The 15,460-nt window shown below is 40.5% G+C and overlaps 1 protein-coding gene across 5 annotated transcripts in view; it reads left to right on the top strand.

The window, feature by feature from the left end:
- SORCS1 (sortilin related VPS10 domain containing receptor 1) overlaps window positions 1–15,460 on the top strand; it is a 518,222-nt gene that overhangs the window by 397,824 nt on the left and 104,938 nt on the right. For all 5 annotated transcript variants that reach the window (XM_043597466.1, XM_043597465.1, XM_043597464.1 and 2 more), the window contains exons 9-10: window positions 3,118–3,297; window positions 12,833–12,979. In XM_043597466.1, the coding sequence (XP_043453401.1) occupies window positions 3,118–3,297; window positions 12,833–12,979 (327 nt within the window). The remainder of the gene's footprint in view (window positions 1–3,117; window positions 3,298–12,832; window positions 12,980–15,460) is intronic.

Here is a 15,460-nt window from a genome sequence, read left to right as displayed (position 1 = left end):
GGAGAATATAGGCATGAATTAAAAAGAAAGATGCCATTGAAATATGTCAGGTCCTTCAATTCAAATACCTAAGACCAACATCATTTTTTAAGTCTCTTCACTGTAATTGGATTATATGGAGAGAGAGAGAGCTGATCTTGGCCCTTATCTAGAGGTAGCCATTTGAATTTGTTATTGTTATGTGACTGGTTCTCTATGTGACCTTGAGGCACTGTGTTTTAGTTCTGAATCTACAAAATAAAGATTTGTCTGAGTGGGATAGTACAGTTAATGTACTCCATCTAGTCCCTAGCATTTATTAAGGAGATGTCTGTGGTGACCCAGACTTCAGGGGTTCACCAGTGCACAAATTCACTCCAAGGGACAGAGGTAGGAAGTAGTTATGTAGGGGCCAGATCTGTGTTAAAATATCATAACATGAATTCAGGAAAAATACTGCATCCTGCTGATGAGTGAACATGAATTAGGAGTAGTTCTTTGAGGATTCTAAATGCTACAATAAGGATTTGGGTCTTTGTCCTAATTTAGGAAATGGGGAGCCATAGAAAGTTTGCCCTCAGTGGTTGAATGGCCTTTGAGCTAATTTCCATACCTAATCCCCTCCATTCAAAAGAAGCAAAATACTTGCATGAACTACTTTTTATTAAGTATACTGGTTAACACTCCAACATTTGCGGTGAAAAGAAAGGCCAAATCAACCTTGCTTAATCAACAGAAGAGATTTAAGGGCATGTGTCACTGAAAATAGCTAGCCCGTATGAAACAAATGCTACATGCCAGGCACTATAAATGTGTAACACTTAGTAACTGATTTAATCCTTACAACTCCATGGAGGGCACACTGTTATCTCTGTTTTACAGGTAGAAATGCTGAGGCACAGAGTTTAGTTCACACAGCTAAGTTACAGAGGGAGGATCTGAACTCAAGTAGTTTTATTTGAAAGTCCATTCTTTTAACCTTTTTTTTTTTTCCCTAGTGTTCTCTCTAGCTGAAAGGTTTACAGGTGGGGCAGGCTTCTTAGCTGTCCACAAAGACTCAAAGACATTCACAGAATGTGGCCTCTCTTTCTTTTGAGCCTATTTTCTTCAGGACTGTCTTCATCTCCTGCCCCTAAGATATGTCTCCATCAGATCTAGAATTTTATTTTATTTTATTTTATTTTATTTTATTTTATTTTATTTTTATTTTATTTTTTATTATTTTATTTATTCTTACTGCTTATGAACTAATAGTAAGATATATATATGTATGTATATATATATATATATTTTTTTTTTTTCTAATAATGCCGCAGTCATTCTATAATTCTGTCTTACTGGCTTTTTGTTACATACCATCACTGATCCAACCACTGTGGTCAGGGACATTGCATATTCAACACGCTCATTTCTGGTGCTGAGGGTGGAAGAAAGTAGCAAAGACTGAGTACAGGGAGGAAATTTCTCGGAGAGCAATGAGGGTGTTCGTCAAAGAACATCAAGCTACAGTTAGCTGAAGAAATGGAAATAGACATTTGGCTGATATAAGCAATGGCCAACTTCCATACAAAACATAAGTCTGCATTATTGACCTGCAGTGAATTAATGGGAAGGATTCATTTTTGGCCTCCTACTCTGTATTCTTTTTATAAAAACGTTATCAAATTCTGGAGTATGGCATGTGGTACCTAGTAGGGGTGAAGGAATATGAAGCTGTCTGCATGAGGATCTCTTCCTTCTGGGGTCATAGGAATTCACTGTGATCCCAGTAATGGGGAGAAAGACTTGTTCCTATACATTAGAGCAGAATCCAAGCTGAATTGCCTTTGTTTGATTGAAAGAACGTCAGCATATACAAGAAGAGCTTTAGGATAGAAGTTAGGTAGAATTTTCTAGCACTGATATTCTTGCCAAAAAGCATTGAACAATCTCCCGAAGCTTTTCAAGAATGGAGGATGATCCTTCTGGGAAGATTTGAGTATTAAGCTGCACAAAGGCCAAGAATATTTCCTTATTGTTCTTCTGTCTTTGTGCTTCTATATAATTCTGGCTTTGGTTTCGTTTTGTTTCTGTTTTTGGTTTTTGAGAGTTATACCAGTGTCTGCTGCCTTGGGCAAAGGGTGAAAGGCCTCCAAGAGCTTGTGCGCGGGAGACAGCAAGCCTTGGTTTATGTCAGCCTCTCCCTGAATATTCGCTACTCTGGAGTTCTGAATGGGGAAGAAAGGATTTGGAATTCCCACCCCAGGGACATCTACTCACTGCCTCCATACTATCTTTGCCTTATTTTTATCTTCCAGAACTATCAGAGTCTGAAAGTGTCATCAGTTAAGCAGTCTACTTTTTTCCCTCTCTCACTTAAGGTTTTCCAGTGAACTTCTCAGAGTAAAGGTTTAGATAAACCACCAAGTGCTTGAGCCCTCATTTACATGACAGCTAGTGCTTTGGGGTTCTCAGGAAACGTTAGTTTTCCTCGTTTTCCTCGTGGGCTTCTGGGAGTTGCTGAGCCTTGGGCAGTGTTTCTCAAACTTTCACATGTTAACAGTTAAAGTTTAACGAACTTTAACTCTAACTTTAACAGAACTCTGAATCAGTGAGAGATTTTATTTAAATGCAGATTTTTTATTCAATAGGTGGGCCTGAGATTCTGTGTGCCCGACAAGCTTGCAGGTGATGCCCCCATGCTGGTGGCCCATGAACCACACTGAGAGGTGCAGGGCTTGTCTATTTTCTCGCTGTGTCTCTGACTTTTCCTCATATTTGCCCCACACAAGCCTTCTGAACATGTACCATGTTTGTGCCTGGCAAGTATATCAAGATGATTGATTCTCCAGAGTCATACATATTTGAGAAGGTATTCTTCATTTATCTAATGAAGTAATTAAATTATAAGTGAGCTACCAAGCATTTCTCTGTCCTATTTTCTCATGGCCTTACTGCTTAACTTCACAAATGACAAAGGAAATACATGGTTAATGCTAACCTAATCAATTCTTAGTTCACAAATATACACAAGGAAAATTTCTATCTTCCACTACAGTGCCTAAGTGCCTATCCTGTTGGTCTTCATTAGATTCCACTCTCTTCGGACACATGCCATGTTAATGTTCGAACCTTTTCATCCTCTGTATCTTTCTTCAGGACATGCACGTCATCAGCACAGATGAGAATCAAGTGTTTGCAGCGGTGCAAGAATGGAACCAAAATGACACCTATAACCTCTATATCTCAGACACCCGTGGGGTCTATTTCACGCTGGCCTTGGAGAATGTTCAGAGCAGCAGAGGTCCTGAGGGAAACATCATGATTGACCTCTATGAGGTATGTCACGAAGCATGTGCAGTCCTGAGCCCCTGTAGTGCCTGGACTGGAGGTAAAGGCCTACCATTGGCTGTTGCCTTGATCATCTTAATTATTAGTTCCTTACGTGGCCTCATGTCATTCGGGAGAAGGGATTTGTAGAGCATTTTTGTTGGTTAATTTTTAATCTACAGAACACCTGTGGGAAAAATTATTTTTTCATGAAGTCCACAGGCCATGTAGTCTCAGAGACCTAGAGAGAGTATCTGGAGAAGCAGTCAAACAATTGAAAGGTTTGAACAAGAGTGATCCTAATGTGAATTTTGAAAATAATCTTGAAGGACAGACACGGTGTCCCAATGTGAGCAAAGGGGTAGTGGGCATGTTCCCTCTCTCTTTGAAGAAAGAAAGAGGCAACTCTGCACTGGATCAGAAGATGCTCCCATTGGATTTGAATACCTTTTTTTTTTAATATTTATTTATTTGTTTGGAAAGGGGGTAGGAGGGGCAGAGAGAGGGAGAGAGAGAGTCCCAAGCAGACTCTGCACTGTCAGCACAGAGACCAACTTGGGGATTTATCTCATGAACCGTGAGAGTCAATCAAGACCTGAGTCGAATCAAGACTCAGATGCTTAACCAATTGAGCCACCCAGGTGCCCTGGACCTGAATACCTTTTTCATTAGATAACTTCCATTGGCTAATTGTCATCCTCTCAGAGGGCCAGTGAGTGAGACAAACATGTAGGTCTTACTCTCCTAAATGGGAGGGGGGAAGAAAAACAAAAAACAAAGTTTACCATAATTCCCTAAGAGAACTACGGCCTTTTGCTTCTCAAAATGACCAAGGTACAAAATAAAATCATACATGTTGGATCACTGAGCTTTCATGACAAATGCCAACACTTGAATTGCCATTTAAAGCACAGCTAGGTAGAAAGAAAGCTGCTATTTGGGGATGGATTTTAGCCATTTGTCAGTCTTACCTTCCACTATGAAAGATTTATAATGGGTTATAATGAGCCATTACAAAATGTATTCAGAATTTGGGAAGTGTCTGTATCATATACCTATATCCTATCTGAAAAAAAATCTAGAATGGATTCAAATATGTACAGTCATAATGATGCTATCTTTTGGTTGAGTATGAGTTTCAGAAAGTCAAGAAGTTGCTTAAATAACAGGAAGCAAGGGAATAATATCCAGTATATCAAAGAAAGGATCCAATTTCACTTAAGACATTTAAACCCACTGTTGTAATTCTTTTTAATGCTGTCTACCTCTATTTTCCGTTAGGGGCTCTTGGGGATTTTCTTCTAGTATCTAAACTTCTCTGTATGTATAAATGCGCATTAACAAACTGTATGTCCCATTCAGAGTGCAGACTAGCATGGGATATAGTTTGTGTGTATATATTTAGAAAAATGCACTGCAAACTTTTTTACACATTCACAAGTTTTTTTCCACTCGTTTCCTGCCCATGTTCCAGATAAATATAGTATCATATATCTCAGTCTCAATCTGAAAATGTATTCTGGAAAATATTTACATATTCTGGTGATTTAGTTTCAAATTTGTGTTGGATAATATTTGTGATTTAAAGTATAAATTTTGGAGTCAGGTTGACTGATTTAAATCCTAGCTATACCCATGTGTATGTATTCTAGAGACAAAGCCAATAATTTCCAAGCCTCAGTTTCCTTGTTTAAAATATGGAGATATACATAGTATCTACTTGATAGGATTTCTCTGAGGATTACTTGTGTTCATCTTAACGTACTGTAAAATGGTTCCAGAAATACACCAATGCTCAACAAATTATAGATAGCATAATTAATATTATAGTCCAATGAGTTTAAGCCCCAATGCAATGTTCTATTCTTATAGTCTTAAAATCTACCCATATTGTTTAAATACCCAACACATTTCTACTATTTTGGATCTCTCTTGCTTCCCATATTGCACTTAGCATGGCCATAGTAATTCTTGAACACCAACTACTTGTCTTCTTATAAACAAGCATAAATTGCCACATTTCTTTCCTCACTTCTAAATGCTGTACAAACATTTAAACTTTAAATGTGTTTTGTGGAAATGTCATTCATTTTCGTGCCTTGATCCAGCACTTATGATGGAAATAGCTTGCTTCAAGAGTCTCATAAGAAGTCAAAGCAGCTGCCCCAGATCAATCACCCAATTTGTTTCCCTGGTCTTGACTCTGTCCTGTTCTCCCGAAAATATTTTCTGGTTTTCAGGTTGCATTTTTTTCCCTTTCTGATTAACTGCTCCCCTCTTTTCAATCTATTGTGGAATAGTTTGTTGTTGTTGTTCTGTTTTGTTTTGTTTTTTGGGGTTTTTTTTGTTTTGTTTTGTTTTTGGATAAATTTTGTCTTCTGCCAAAACAGAGACCATTTTAATTGGTCCCTTGATGATGGAAAAGATGACAGCTTTGGACAGGAATGACTTTGCCATGTTCTGTGATTCACACTTGTTTTCATGAATGATTTTCTGAATTCAAACATTGCTAACAGGTACGGAATACGAAAAGGAAACAGGGTGTCTTCAGGACACGGCAAACCATTTCTTGGCTAATCCTTGTGTTTCCCCTTTGTGTCTCTCTTGCAGTTGACTGTCTGTAGGGAAACTGCTGGCTCTTATTATCATCACTTTGAGCGGTGGTGTGACTGCATTATGTAAAGGTGTTCTGCGTCCTGGGGCCGGGGAAGAAGAGTCTTTGGTTTTATTAGCGTGACAGTTCACAGCAACTTGAATTGAACTTGATGTGATCAGAACGGCGGTGCCGTATCTGCTGATTACCTAGATAGAAAGAATATTGGCTGACGTGGAACCTGGCACAAATGTTCCTTAACTCTGATTGTTCTGGCTAGCAGAAAGTTGAAAGCCATCCAGCATGAATTTCCCAGTAGAATTGCAATGAATGATGAGTGCTTAGAGGTAAATGAAAAGTAAGCAAATCTGTAAATGAATTAATAAGGAGCAGAGATGAGCAACATATGAGGTAGGGGTAACAAAGACAGAATATATGGAGTGCACGTCTGCTCACATTTGGGGGTGACTGAGGAGGACGGCATGAGTCCGTTGCTTGTATGCTTCTGCATGCCAACTACCTGCCATTGCTGTTTGCTCTTTAAGCTGTTTCAGCAGAGGCCGACTGTGTAATGTGTAACAATAGGAGTCCGTGTATCGAGGAAATGTACTGTTGATGAGTCTTTGTGGGAAATGCAAAAGGAAGCACATGTCTCATTAAAATCAATCATTATGTTCATATACACACATTAGAACCTTACAACAAATGTGGCCCTTTCTGCCCTAGAAGCACGTGTGTGTATGTGATGACGTAGGGAGTGCTGGGGACCAAGTGTTGGGTGACCATCTTACGTGGTTTAATCACTGCAATGCTAGAATGTTCCCTCAGTGTCAGTTGGCCATTGAACATGTACCACATTTGAAAGAGTCAAGAAATGTGAACCAGGAGAGTTGTCCACAGAGCAAAAATGCTAGATAAGGATTTTTGTTGATGAAGGTTCGTAATAACAATGGATAATATTTTAGGGGCCAGTATGTGCCAGGCACTGTGTAAAGAACCTCCCATTATTATCTCATTCAATCCATACATTAACTTTATGATACTAGGACTATAATTACTCCCATTTTAAACATGAGTAAATAGAGGCAGAAAGAATGCAATCATCTTTGCAAGATTACAAAGCTAGTGGCAGAATTAAGATCTAAATCCTAGAGTATGCAACTCTTTTTTTTAAACTTTTTAATGTTTATTTATTTTTGAGAGAAAGAGAGACAGAACATGAATGGGTGAGGGCAGAGAGAGAGGAAGACACAGAATTTGAGGCAGGATCCAGGCTCTGAGCTGTCAGCACAGAGCCCGATGTGGGGCTCGAACCCACAAACCATGAGATCATGACCTGAGCCAATGTTGGACACTTAACTGACTGAGCCACCCAGGTGTCCCTAGAGTATGCAAACTCTTAACAACAAACTATTTGTGTCTCTAGAAAGATTTGGGCTTGTATTTGGTTGTGGCCCAGCAATATCCCTAAGAAAAGACATTGAAAGGTAGGATAAATAGTACTAGACTTTACCTAGAAGTAGAAGAAACCAGACAGAAAAAAGAAAACAGTCTTGGAGAAAGGCCAACTCAGGATCTGCAAATGATCTCTCTGGACCTATTCACCACCTTCTGAACCACCTTAGTCTGTAGTTAGAGCTAAATTCAGGCAGCACTGTCATGTCCCTTCCAATTTTGTCTGGTGGATGTGTTTCTTTCAGAGAAGCCTAGAAACAAGTGTTCTAAAATTCTGTCATTCCTGAATAGCACAAACTCTCCAGGGGCATCACGTGGGGATGGGTAAGAGAGGACTGCATGCCTGACGGTGGCCAGAGCAAAAAAGACATGACGAGTGTGTCTGAGACGTGTGATTCCTAGTGTATCCGTCTGGTGTGGATGATGAGAGGGGGTCTGACAGCTTTGGACAATATCCATCCTCCTCTGGGAAGGGAATATTAATTAATGATGATGAAGAGCACTTTGGCCTAATGGGCAATGACAGTTTATCCCAGCCAAGTGGAAAGGGCTGTGTTGGGAGTCAAGCCACCTGGCTGGCAAATTGGGGATGCACAGAATGTGTGCATACATGAGTGGGCACCGTGGGCATGATGGAAGACATAACCAATGAGCAGCGCATGTTCTATTGCACACATAGTGTCTTCTTCACACTATGAGTGCACCTCTTTAAAAGAGAAAGCCGAACAGTTGCGATGATGTACTGACACCTTGACTTCTTAGGGAAAGGCTGCCTCTTAAAATCCAACATAGGAATTAGAGAAGAAAAATGCTTTCCTATCCAAGATATATTTCTTACTGGGCACAGAATGTACCATCTAATTGTATTTAAGGTTACTTACTCTCTCCTTAGTAGGGTGGTGTTGCCTGGTTAAGGCAATAGGGAAGAAAAGAACACTTGGATATTTCGGGGGGAGTGGGCTCTTTGATTTCAGAGTTACCCCTGACCCCGCTCTCCCTGAGTATGTGTCTCTCCTGGCTGCAGTTCTCTCTTTAGAACAGAAAAATATCCTGTCTCCAAAGCCTGAAGAAATTATGGTCACAGATATGTTCTCTTTCTAGCTACACTTGTTGATTCATATTTTTTATTCTTTCCAAATTTTGACACTTTGGATTTGTAATTAATGTCTGAGACAGAGAGGGTAGGAGGAATCATCTCCCAATCCTCAGTAGAGTCAGAAACAAGCAAAAACTCCTGTGCAAGGGTTTTCCTAGCTTAGCCTCCACATGCAACATGTGAAAGAAAGTTTGGGAGAGAAGAGCACCCTCTAGAGATGCATATTAAAAAAACAAAGGAAGAATATAGGGTTCTTCATTAAAATCACCAAAGAAACCCAAGTCCCAGCACCGAACACATTCCCACTGTCAAAAACAATCTGTTCAATGAACGTATAGTTACTTAGACATTCTAGGTGCTTTATCGTCAGTGCTTGGAAGAATGCATGATAAATAGTTGATGCTCAAACAATATTTATGGGATAACTATTAAGGAAACGTACCGAAGAACGAATAAAAGGTAGCCTCAAGTAAGTATGACATCCCATCCCTGACATTTCTCTCAGAATACTCTAGGATGACTGAGAAATTTGAAGAAATAGTAGGGCCCAAAGCATTAAGTGTGTGGGCTCTCGAGTTAGATTGAAGTGGAGTCCAGCTATAAGGTTCTCTGGGGAATGATCTTAGGGAAGTAACTGACCCCATCCAAACTTTGGTTTGCATACCTGTAAAATGAGGACATCATTGACTCTGCCATTTCGAGTGCATGAGAGATTAATGTGCTCTTGCTTACAAAACCTTTTGTATAGTGCCTCACGCTTCATAAGTACTCAGTAAATATGGGATAGTGTTATTGCTGTCCTATCTTCTAATGCAGAATTCTTACTACCTATTTTATTAAAAGCAAAATAAGTCTTATACAAAGTGACTCTTCTAATATTCATTTTTGTGAGGGAGTATGGTGGAGTGAATGGTAATCCGAAAGTTACATTAGAGTGGGAGACTGTAGTGTGAGATCTGTCAGGAGAAGTGCTGATGACTATATCATGGTAAGGAATGTAAGGAGCCCTGGAGAAGTTTGGGGGAAGACTGATAATCTTAAAAACCTACACAGTTGTTGAGAGCCATGATGTCATCTGGGGGACAAAATGGAGGTAAGAGAGGAAGAGTTGGGGACAGTTAGGGGTTCTGGTTTCTGGGAAAAGAGCTTATGGAGCTGGGTTTTGAGGTATGCCTGGGTAGAGACATTTCTGGATATTATCCAAGAGAGTTGGGGACAGCCTATGTGAACAAGGAGAGTAAAATAAGAGACGGGAGGGTGGCCCTCCAAAGCTATCATCCTAGGGCACAATGAATGTGCCAATGTGCTTTGTGTCGGCTTGAGGTTTGAGCTGTAACACTTCATGTTTAAAGTCTAATCAAAATGGTATTTGGGCTCATATGATATTAGAGAAGAAGAAATAATAACTGATTACCTTTGAGACTTCTGGTATCAAATTCCCCATATGCAAGGCAAAGAAAGATAAGTGGCTTCTCAATACACTCAGCATTTTTGTGCAGAATTCAGAAGGGTAGAAAACGTAACAGGTCTTTCCCCAAAGGAAGACGAACTCCCAACAGTGAGCTGTGTCATTCCCACAGGGGAACATCTTCCTCAGAAACCATATCCATGTGAAGGCATGTCTCCCTCGGGACTATTACTTTTTCCTGTCCTGTTCCATCCTTCAGCCCCACCTCATTCCAAAGTAGCACATACTGTAAATACTGAGGGAGGTTTTCTCGCAACATAAACATGTCCCCCCATCCTCAGTGGAACCCCAGATGCACTGTTATATGCTACACACACATTCCATATTTTGGGCACTAACACCACTCCCTTGATTTCCAAAGTGATAGCCAAAGTAAGAGGGTAGCGGTTGCAAGAACCGTAGCGTGAGACCTCACGAAAGAGCCCTTGAGGAAAGTGTGTCACGCATTGGACACACACAGAGATGGGCTTCTCAGGCTCGGAGCAAAAGGAGCAGTGGATGAGCACAAGAAACTTAAGAGCAGGGGTGACCATCTCTGCAGACCAAAGAAGCAAGACAAATGAAAAAGACACCACAAATGGGATTTGCACAGATAAAGTGCCCTGGCCACAAGAGGAAAATCAGCAGACCCACTCCAGATCCGTCCCTTATTGCCACACGTTGCCTCTGCCTTGGCACGTTTTTATTCCCCAAGATAAACCTGAAGGCCAAGCTGCCAAAGATGAATTACAAAACGCAGCTCTCTGCTCAAGTGGCATTTGATAATGCCACGCAGTCGGGGGCCAATAAAGTCACCGCTTCTGCAAATCAAATGAACCAGCTCCTAAACACATATAACCCTGTTCTGACACTCTTGCCAAAAAAGGGAGAGGGCAGGAAGGAAAATGGGCAATGAAACTACTGGAATAGGTGATCGTTTTATTCTTTCCGTACTTATTGTAACCTAGAGTGTCGCGTGGTTAAGACAGCATTGCTTCTCATGTGTGAGTATGCTGTGGAGGGAAAATAGGACTTGGTGAAAATTCTGATTTATGAAATCTAATTTTTAAAGAACTGGCAATTTAGTCATATTTACACATGTAACAGCCTCTGGAACATATGCAAAACCAATATGGGGTTCCCTGGTGAGCAGTCCTTGTAGAGCTGGGATAGTGAATAACTAAATATTATTTGTAATTGACGTACCATTGTCGGGAGGTACAGTGCTCCTGGAATTTATGTCTTCCGCATTTGTCGAGAATCAACAATGCAGAAGAAATTGTCTGCTTGCTCTCGAAATGAGGCTTGTTTTCCTAAGTAGTTCAAAGTATTCCTCCCAGCTACTCATTTATACCATTTATTTGCTTAACAAACTTGTCGTTCCAAAGGAGTGCGAAGTTGGCCCAACTCTAAATTACCCCAGATGCCAAATCAGCAGGTACAAACTAATGGGGTTTGACTGTGTCAAAAGCCAAGGTAAAAATGTACATATTCTGTTGATTGAAACCCAACCTCTTTAAGTTGAGAAATTCAGAACTGTATTTGTTAAAAGGGCGTCGGAAGTCAGACAGATCTACATGCGAACCCCAACTCTGTCATCATAAGCAATTAAAATTTGCCAACACCTCAATTTCCTCATCCATAGGACCCAGGTCCTAGCTGTTAGGCAGGTTTGTAGTGAGTGTCGGATGTTTTATATATAAAAACTATGTTTTATGTATAAATACTACATTTTATATGTGAAAACACTATGCACTGGGCATAGTGCCCAGTCTGTGCTTCACAAAGCCACTCATTGGGTTCTGGTTTCCTTATCCTCAAGATATGGCTGCCGATAACTCTATCTCATGGTTACTGCAAACATTAAGGGAGGTGGCTTGTGCACAGCCCTGGAATGTGCTGTTCCACACATTCAGACCTTTCTCCCATTGGCCCCCACTCACCCTGGGTTGCCATAATTCCAAGTAGAATATAAAAGAAGTATAAGTGCATTTAATACATTCTAAAACACTTGAAAAATATGGTACACACTAATGATTTGTTATTGCAGTTTGTCAACTTACCAATTATTACCTCTTTCCTAAAGTATGGAAGAGAGAAGGCAATCATATTGTCAGAGCCAAGGAATTAACAAGGACTGTTTCTAGTGGGAACAAGGTGCTATAGGAATGCAGGAGGGAATGATTTGACAGTTTAGGGAAATCACTGTGTCTTTATATTTAAAAGCTGTTCTTTTTTGTTCAGTGTATTTCAGTGACTTAATAGAGTGATCTTTTTACAGAAAAAAAAAAAAGGAGAGAAAAAGCAATAGTATTTGGATCATGGGCTTTAACTGACCTTTTCCAATTGCCTAAGGCTGTAAATAGCTCAATGGTTTAGACAGTTGTTAAGAGCATGGTCTGTGGAGCCGTAAGTAGAGTTAAATTTCCAGGTCTGCCACTTACTATCTGTGTGACCTTAGGTAGCATGACCTTGGAGAAGTCACCTTACCTGGATAAGCTTCAGTTTCCTCTTATATGAAATAGAATAAGTGATACTTAGCCAAGAGGTTTAAATGAGATAAAGTATTTAAGACCATGGGTGCTATGCCTAACATAAACTTAAAGTAGTCCTATTTATGTATCATTTACCAAGCACCACAAATGAAAGCACCAGATTTTAACTCTAGGCAACTGTAAGATACCACCAACTTACCTGAGAGGAAACAAGAAGCTTCTATCAAATTTACAATACAATAGCCATACCATAAGGGGCATAGACCTATTGTCGTGTGTCCCACAGTTCAGGGAATCATTCTGCTTGAGGATTACCACCTCTCCACTATCCCCACCCTCTCCTTCCTCTACAAGTGCTCACAGCTGAATTGGACAATCTGCTTTTTTTTTTTTGTAAAGTAAATAAATATATCCCATCTCAAATTGATGTATTTTTCAGCCATGTCAATTTTTCCCAGGTAGCAGGGATAAAGGGAATGTTCTTGGCTAACAAGAAGATTGACAACCAAGTGAAGACTTTCATCACGTATAACAAAGGCCGAGACTGGCGTTTGCTGCAGGCACCTGACACAGATCTAAGGGGGGACCCCGTGCACTGCTTACTGGTGAGTGTTCACATTGAAGAGGAATGTTCCGCACAGTGAAGGGCTGGAACTGGATATTAAATAAGCAGATGAAGATCGTTCCAGGGCTTGTTGCTTAACTGCTGAACAAAAGGGGACAGGGCTGGGAGTGAAGGCAGAGTATGTAGAAAAGGGGGCGCTATGCTGCCTTGTGTGATAAGCCAAAGAGATAAGAGGACTTGAGTAAGTTCCTTGCTCATTTCAAGGATTTTGAGTTGTGACCAGGTTCTGATGAGGACCTCAAATTGTAGTTTAAGGGAGAATGTGATCCTTTCCATCTATGGTGGGGAGATACACCCTTACTTTTGCATGAATGATTTGTTACATATCCAATGATGCATAAATTCAGCTGCAAAATTGATGAACTGACAGCAGAATGTACAGGTGTATTTTCCAACAGAGATGTTTAATCATATTTTCAGAGGAGTTTATGCCTCAAACAAGGGGTAAGAACCACTGATTTAAACCCTCACTTGTACCCTTTGTAATGTGTTCCATTCATCTATGTCTCATTCTGTATAGCTGGGATTGGTAAACCATGGCCTGTGGGGCAAATATGGCCCACCAATTGTTTTTCTAAATAAAGTTTTACTGGGACACAGTCATGTTTGTTTATAAATTGACTCTGGCTGGTTTTGCTCTAAATGACAGAATTGAATAGTTGTGTCAGGGACTATGTGGTCCATAAAGCCTATAGTATTTACTATCTGGCCCTTAAGAAAAAAAGAAAGAAAGTTTACTGTACCCTGCTTTGAAGTAAAGCTTTATTTTAGTTGCCTAACATTTGACATGTTTAGATAGATCCGCATGAATTTATTTCTATATTTGATTATATGAAGGTGTCCAAGAGAAGGATCAGAGCTGAGTCTTGCCTTCAGGGAGTTTGCAGTCCACTTGAAAGACACCCGATTAATAAATGAGAGAGTAGAGGGTCACATCTCACTCTTCATAGTGGTTTTGGGGCTGCCCTGTGCTTGATACATGGATAGATACTGAGTGAATGTAGAAGGAAGGGAGGATGAGATTAATTGCAAAACAAAGTATAATGTAGTGCTAATTTCTGTGAAACAATTTATAAAAAGGAGAGATCAGTATGTAAACCTAGAGGGGAGACTTCTTAGTTTTAGTAAGAAAGTTTTGTATACACACACACACACACACACACACATGTACATATCAGTGTTTGCAGTCTTCATACAATTCTCACTTTGATGTTATCCATACTCAGCTTGCTTTGTCCCAGGAAGTCTGAACAGTCACTTTGCAGGTTCATCTCATACAGCTGTAGGCGGGTCACCCTTATACTCGAGAAGATGCCAGCAGCCATAGCTTGACCTTATTAGTTGCAAAGGATATCACAGTTGTCACTGTGCATCAGGAAAGCGGGTTAAAATTCAGCCTCCCACTCAGCTACCATCCTTATTACTGGCAACTTATGGGGGGGAGGGAGGGGGGTAGTAAATGCACAAAGTCAGTGACAGTAAGTAAATGTAACACTTATTTATTGAATACCCACTGTACAGGGTATTCATTGTCCAGTAGCTTTTTAAAAAACCAGAGCCACCTTCCAAGTTTAGCTATTCCAAGTCGGGGCATTGTGGTATTTAGCCAAAGAAGCATGGGATGCACCAGTGCTTCAACATGGCCCTCCATCCCACCGTGCATTTTGGAGATAAAATGCCCATGAGAGCGAATTAACCATATCACCTGACGAGGCTTGCTTGTGACCACTCTGGCATCATAAATGCGTGGGTGGAAATGCCTCTGACACAAAGCACTTAGTGAAGGGCCCCCTGTTACAACTTCAGCCCAGTTTTAGGAAGTCTTATTGCCATGCCTCCAAAATATAAACGCAGTATCAACTTGTTTACCCATCTCTACTGGGACTGTTCCAATCTAAGCTGCCATCATTTCTCACCTGCCCTGGAATGAGAGGCTCCTAACTGGTCCTCCCGTCTCTACCTGGCAATCTCTTCTCCACATAGCAACCAGCGCGATCTTTTCTTTTTCAATCCAACTTTACTGAGGTAAAACATACATAGAAAATACCCACTTTCGGGGGTGCCTGGGTGGCTTGGTCGGTTAAGCGTCCGACTTCGGCTCAGGTCATGATCTCACGGTCCGTGAGTTCAAGCCCCGCGTCGGGCTCTGTGCTGACAGCTCAGAGCCTGGAGCCTGTTTCAGATTCTGTGTCTCCCTCTCTCTCTGCCCCTCCCCTGTTCATGCTCTGTCTCTCTGTCTCAGAAATAAATAAACGTTAAAAAAATTTAAAAAAAAAAAAAGAAAATACCCACTTTCAGAGTATAGTTTGACGAATGTTGACAAATGTTATGGAGCTATGTAACCACTACCACGGTCAAGATAGAATATTTTCATCACTCAAAACTTCCTTTGTGTCCCTTTGCAGTGAGTTTTCACGCCCCCGGTCCTAGGCAATCACAAATCTGCTTTCATTTACTATAG

Source organism: Prionailurus bengalensis, chromosome D2 (assembly GCF_016509475.1).
Source record: "Prionailurus bengalensis isolate Pbe53 chromosome D2, Fcat_Pben_1.1_paternal_pri, whole genome shotgun sequence".
In the NCBI taxonomy this organism is placed as follows: Eukaryota; Metazoa; Chordata; class Mammalia; order Carnivora; family Felidae; genus Prionailurus; species Prionailurus bengalensis.
The sequence above is the reverse complement of the archived record's forward strand: the minus strand, read 5'-3'. Positions and strand labels throughout refer to the sequence as shown.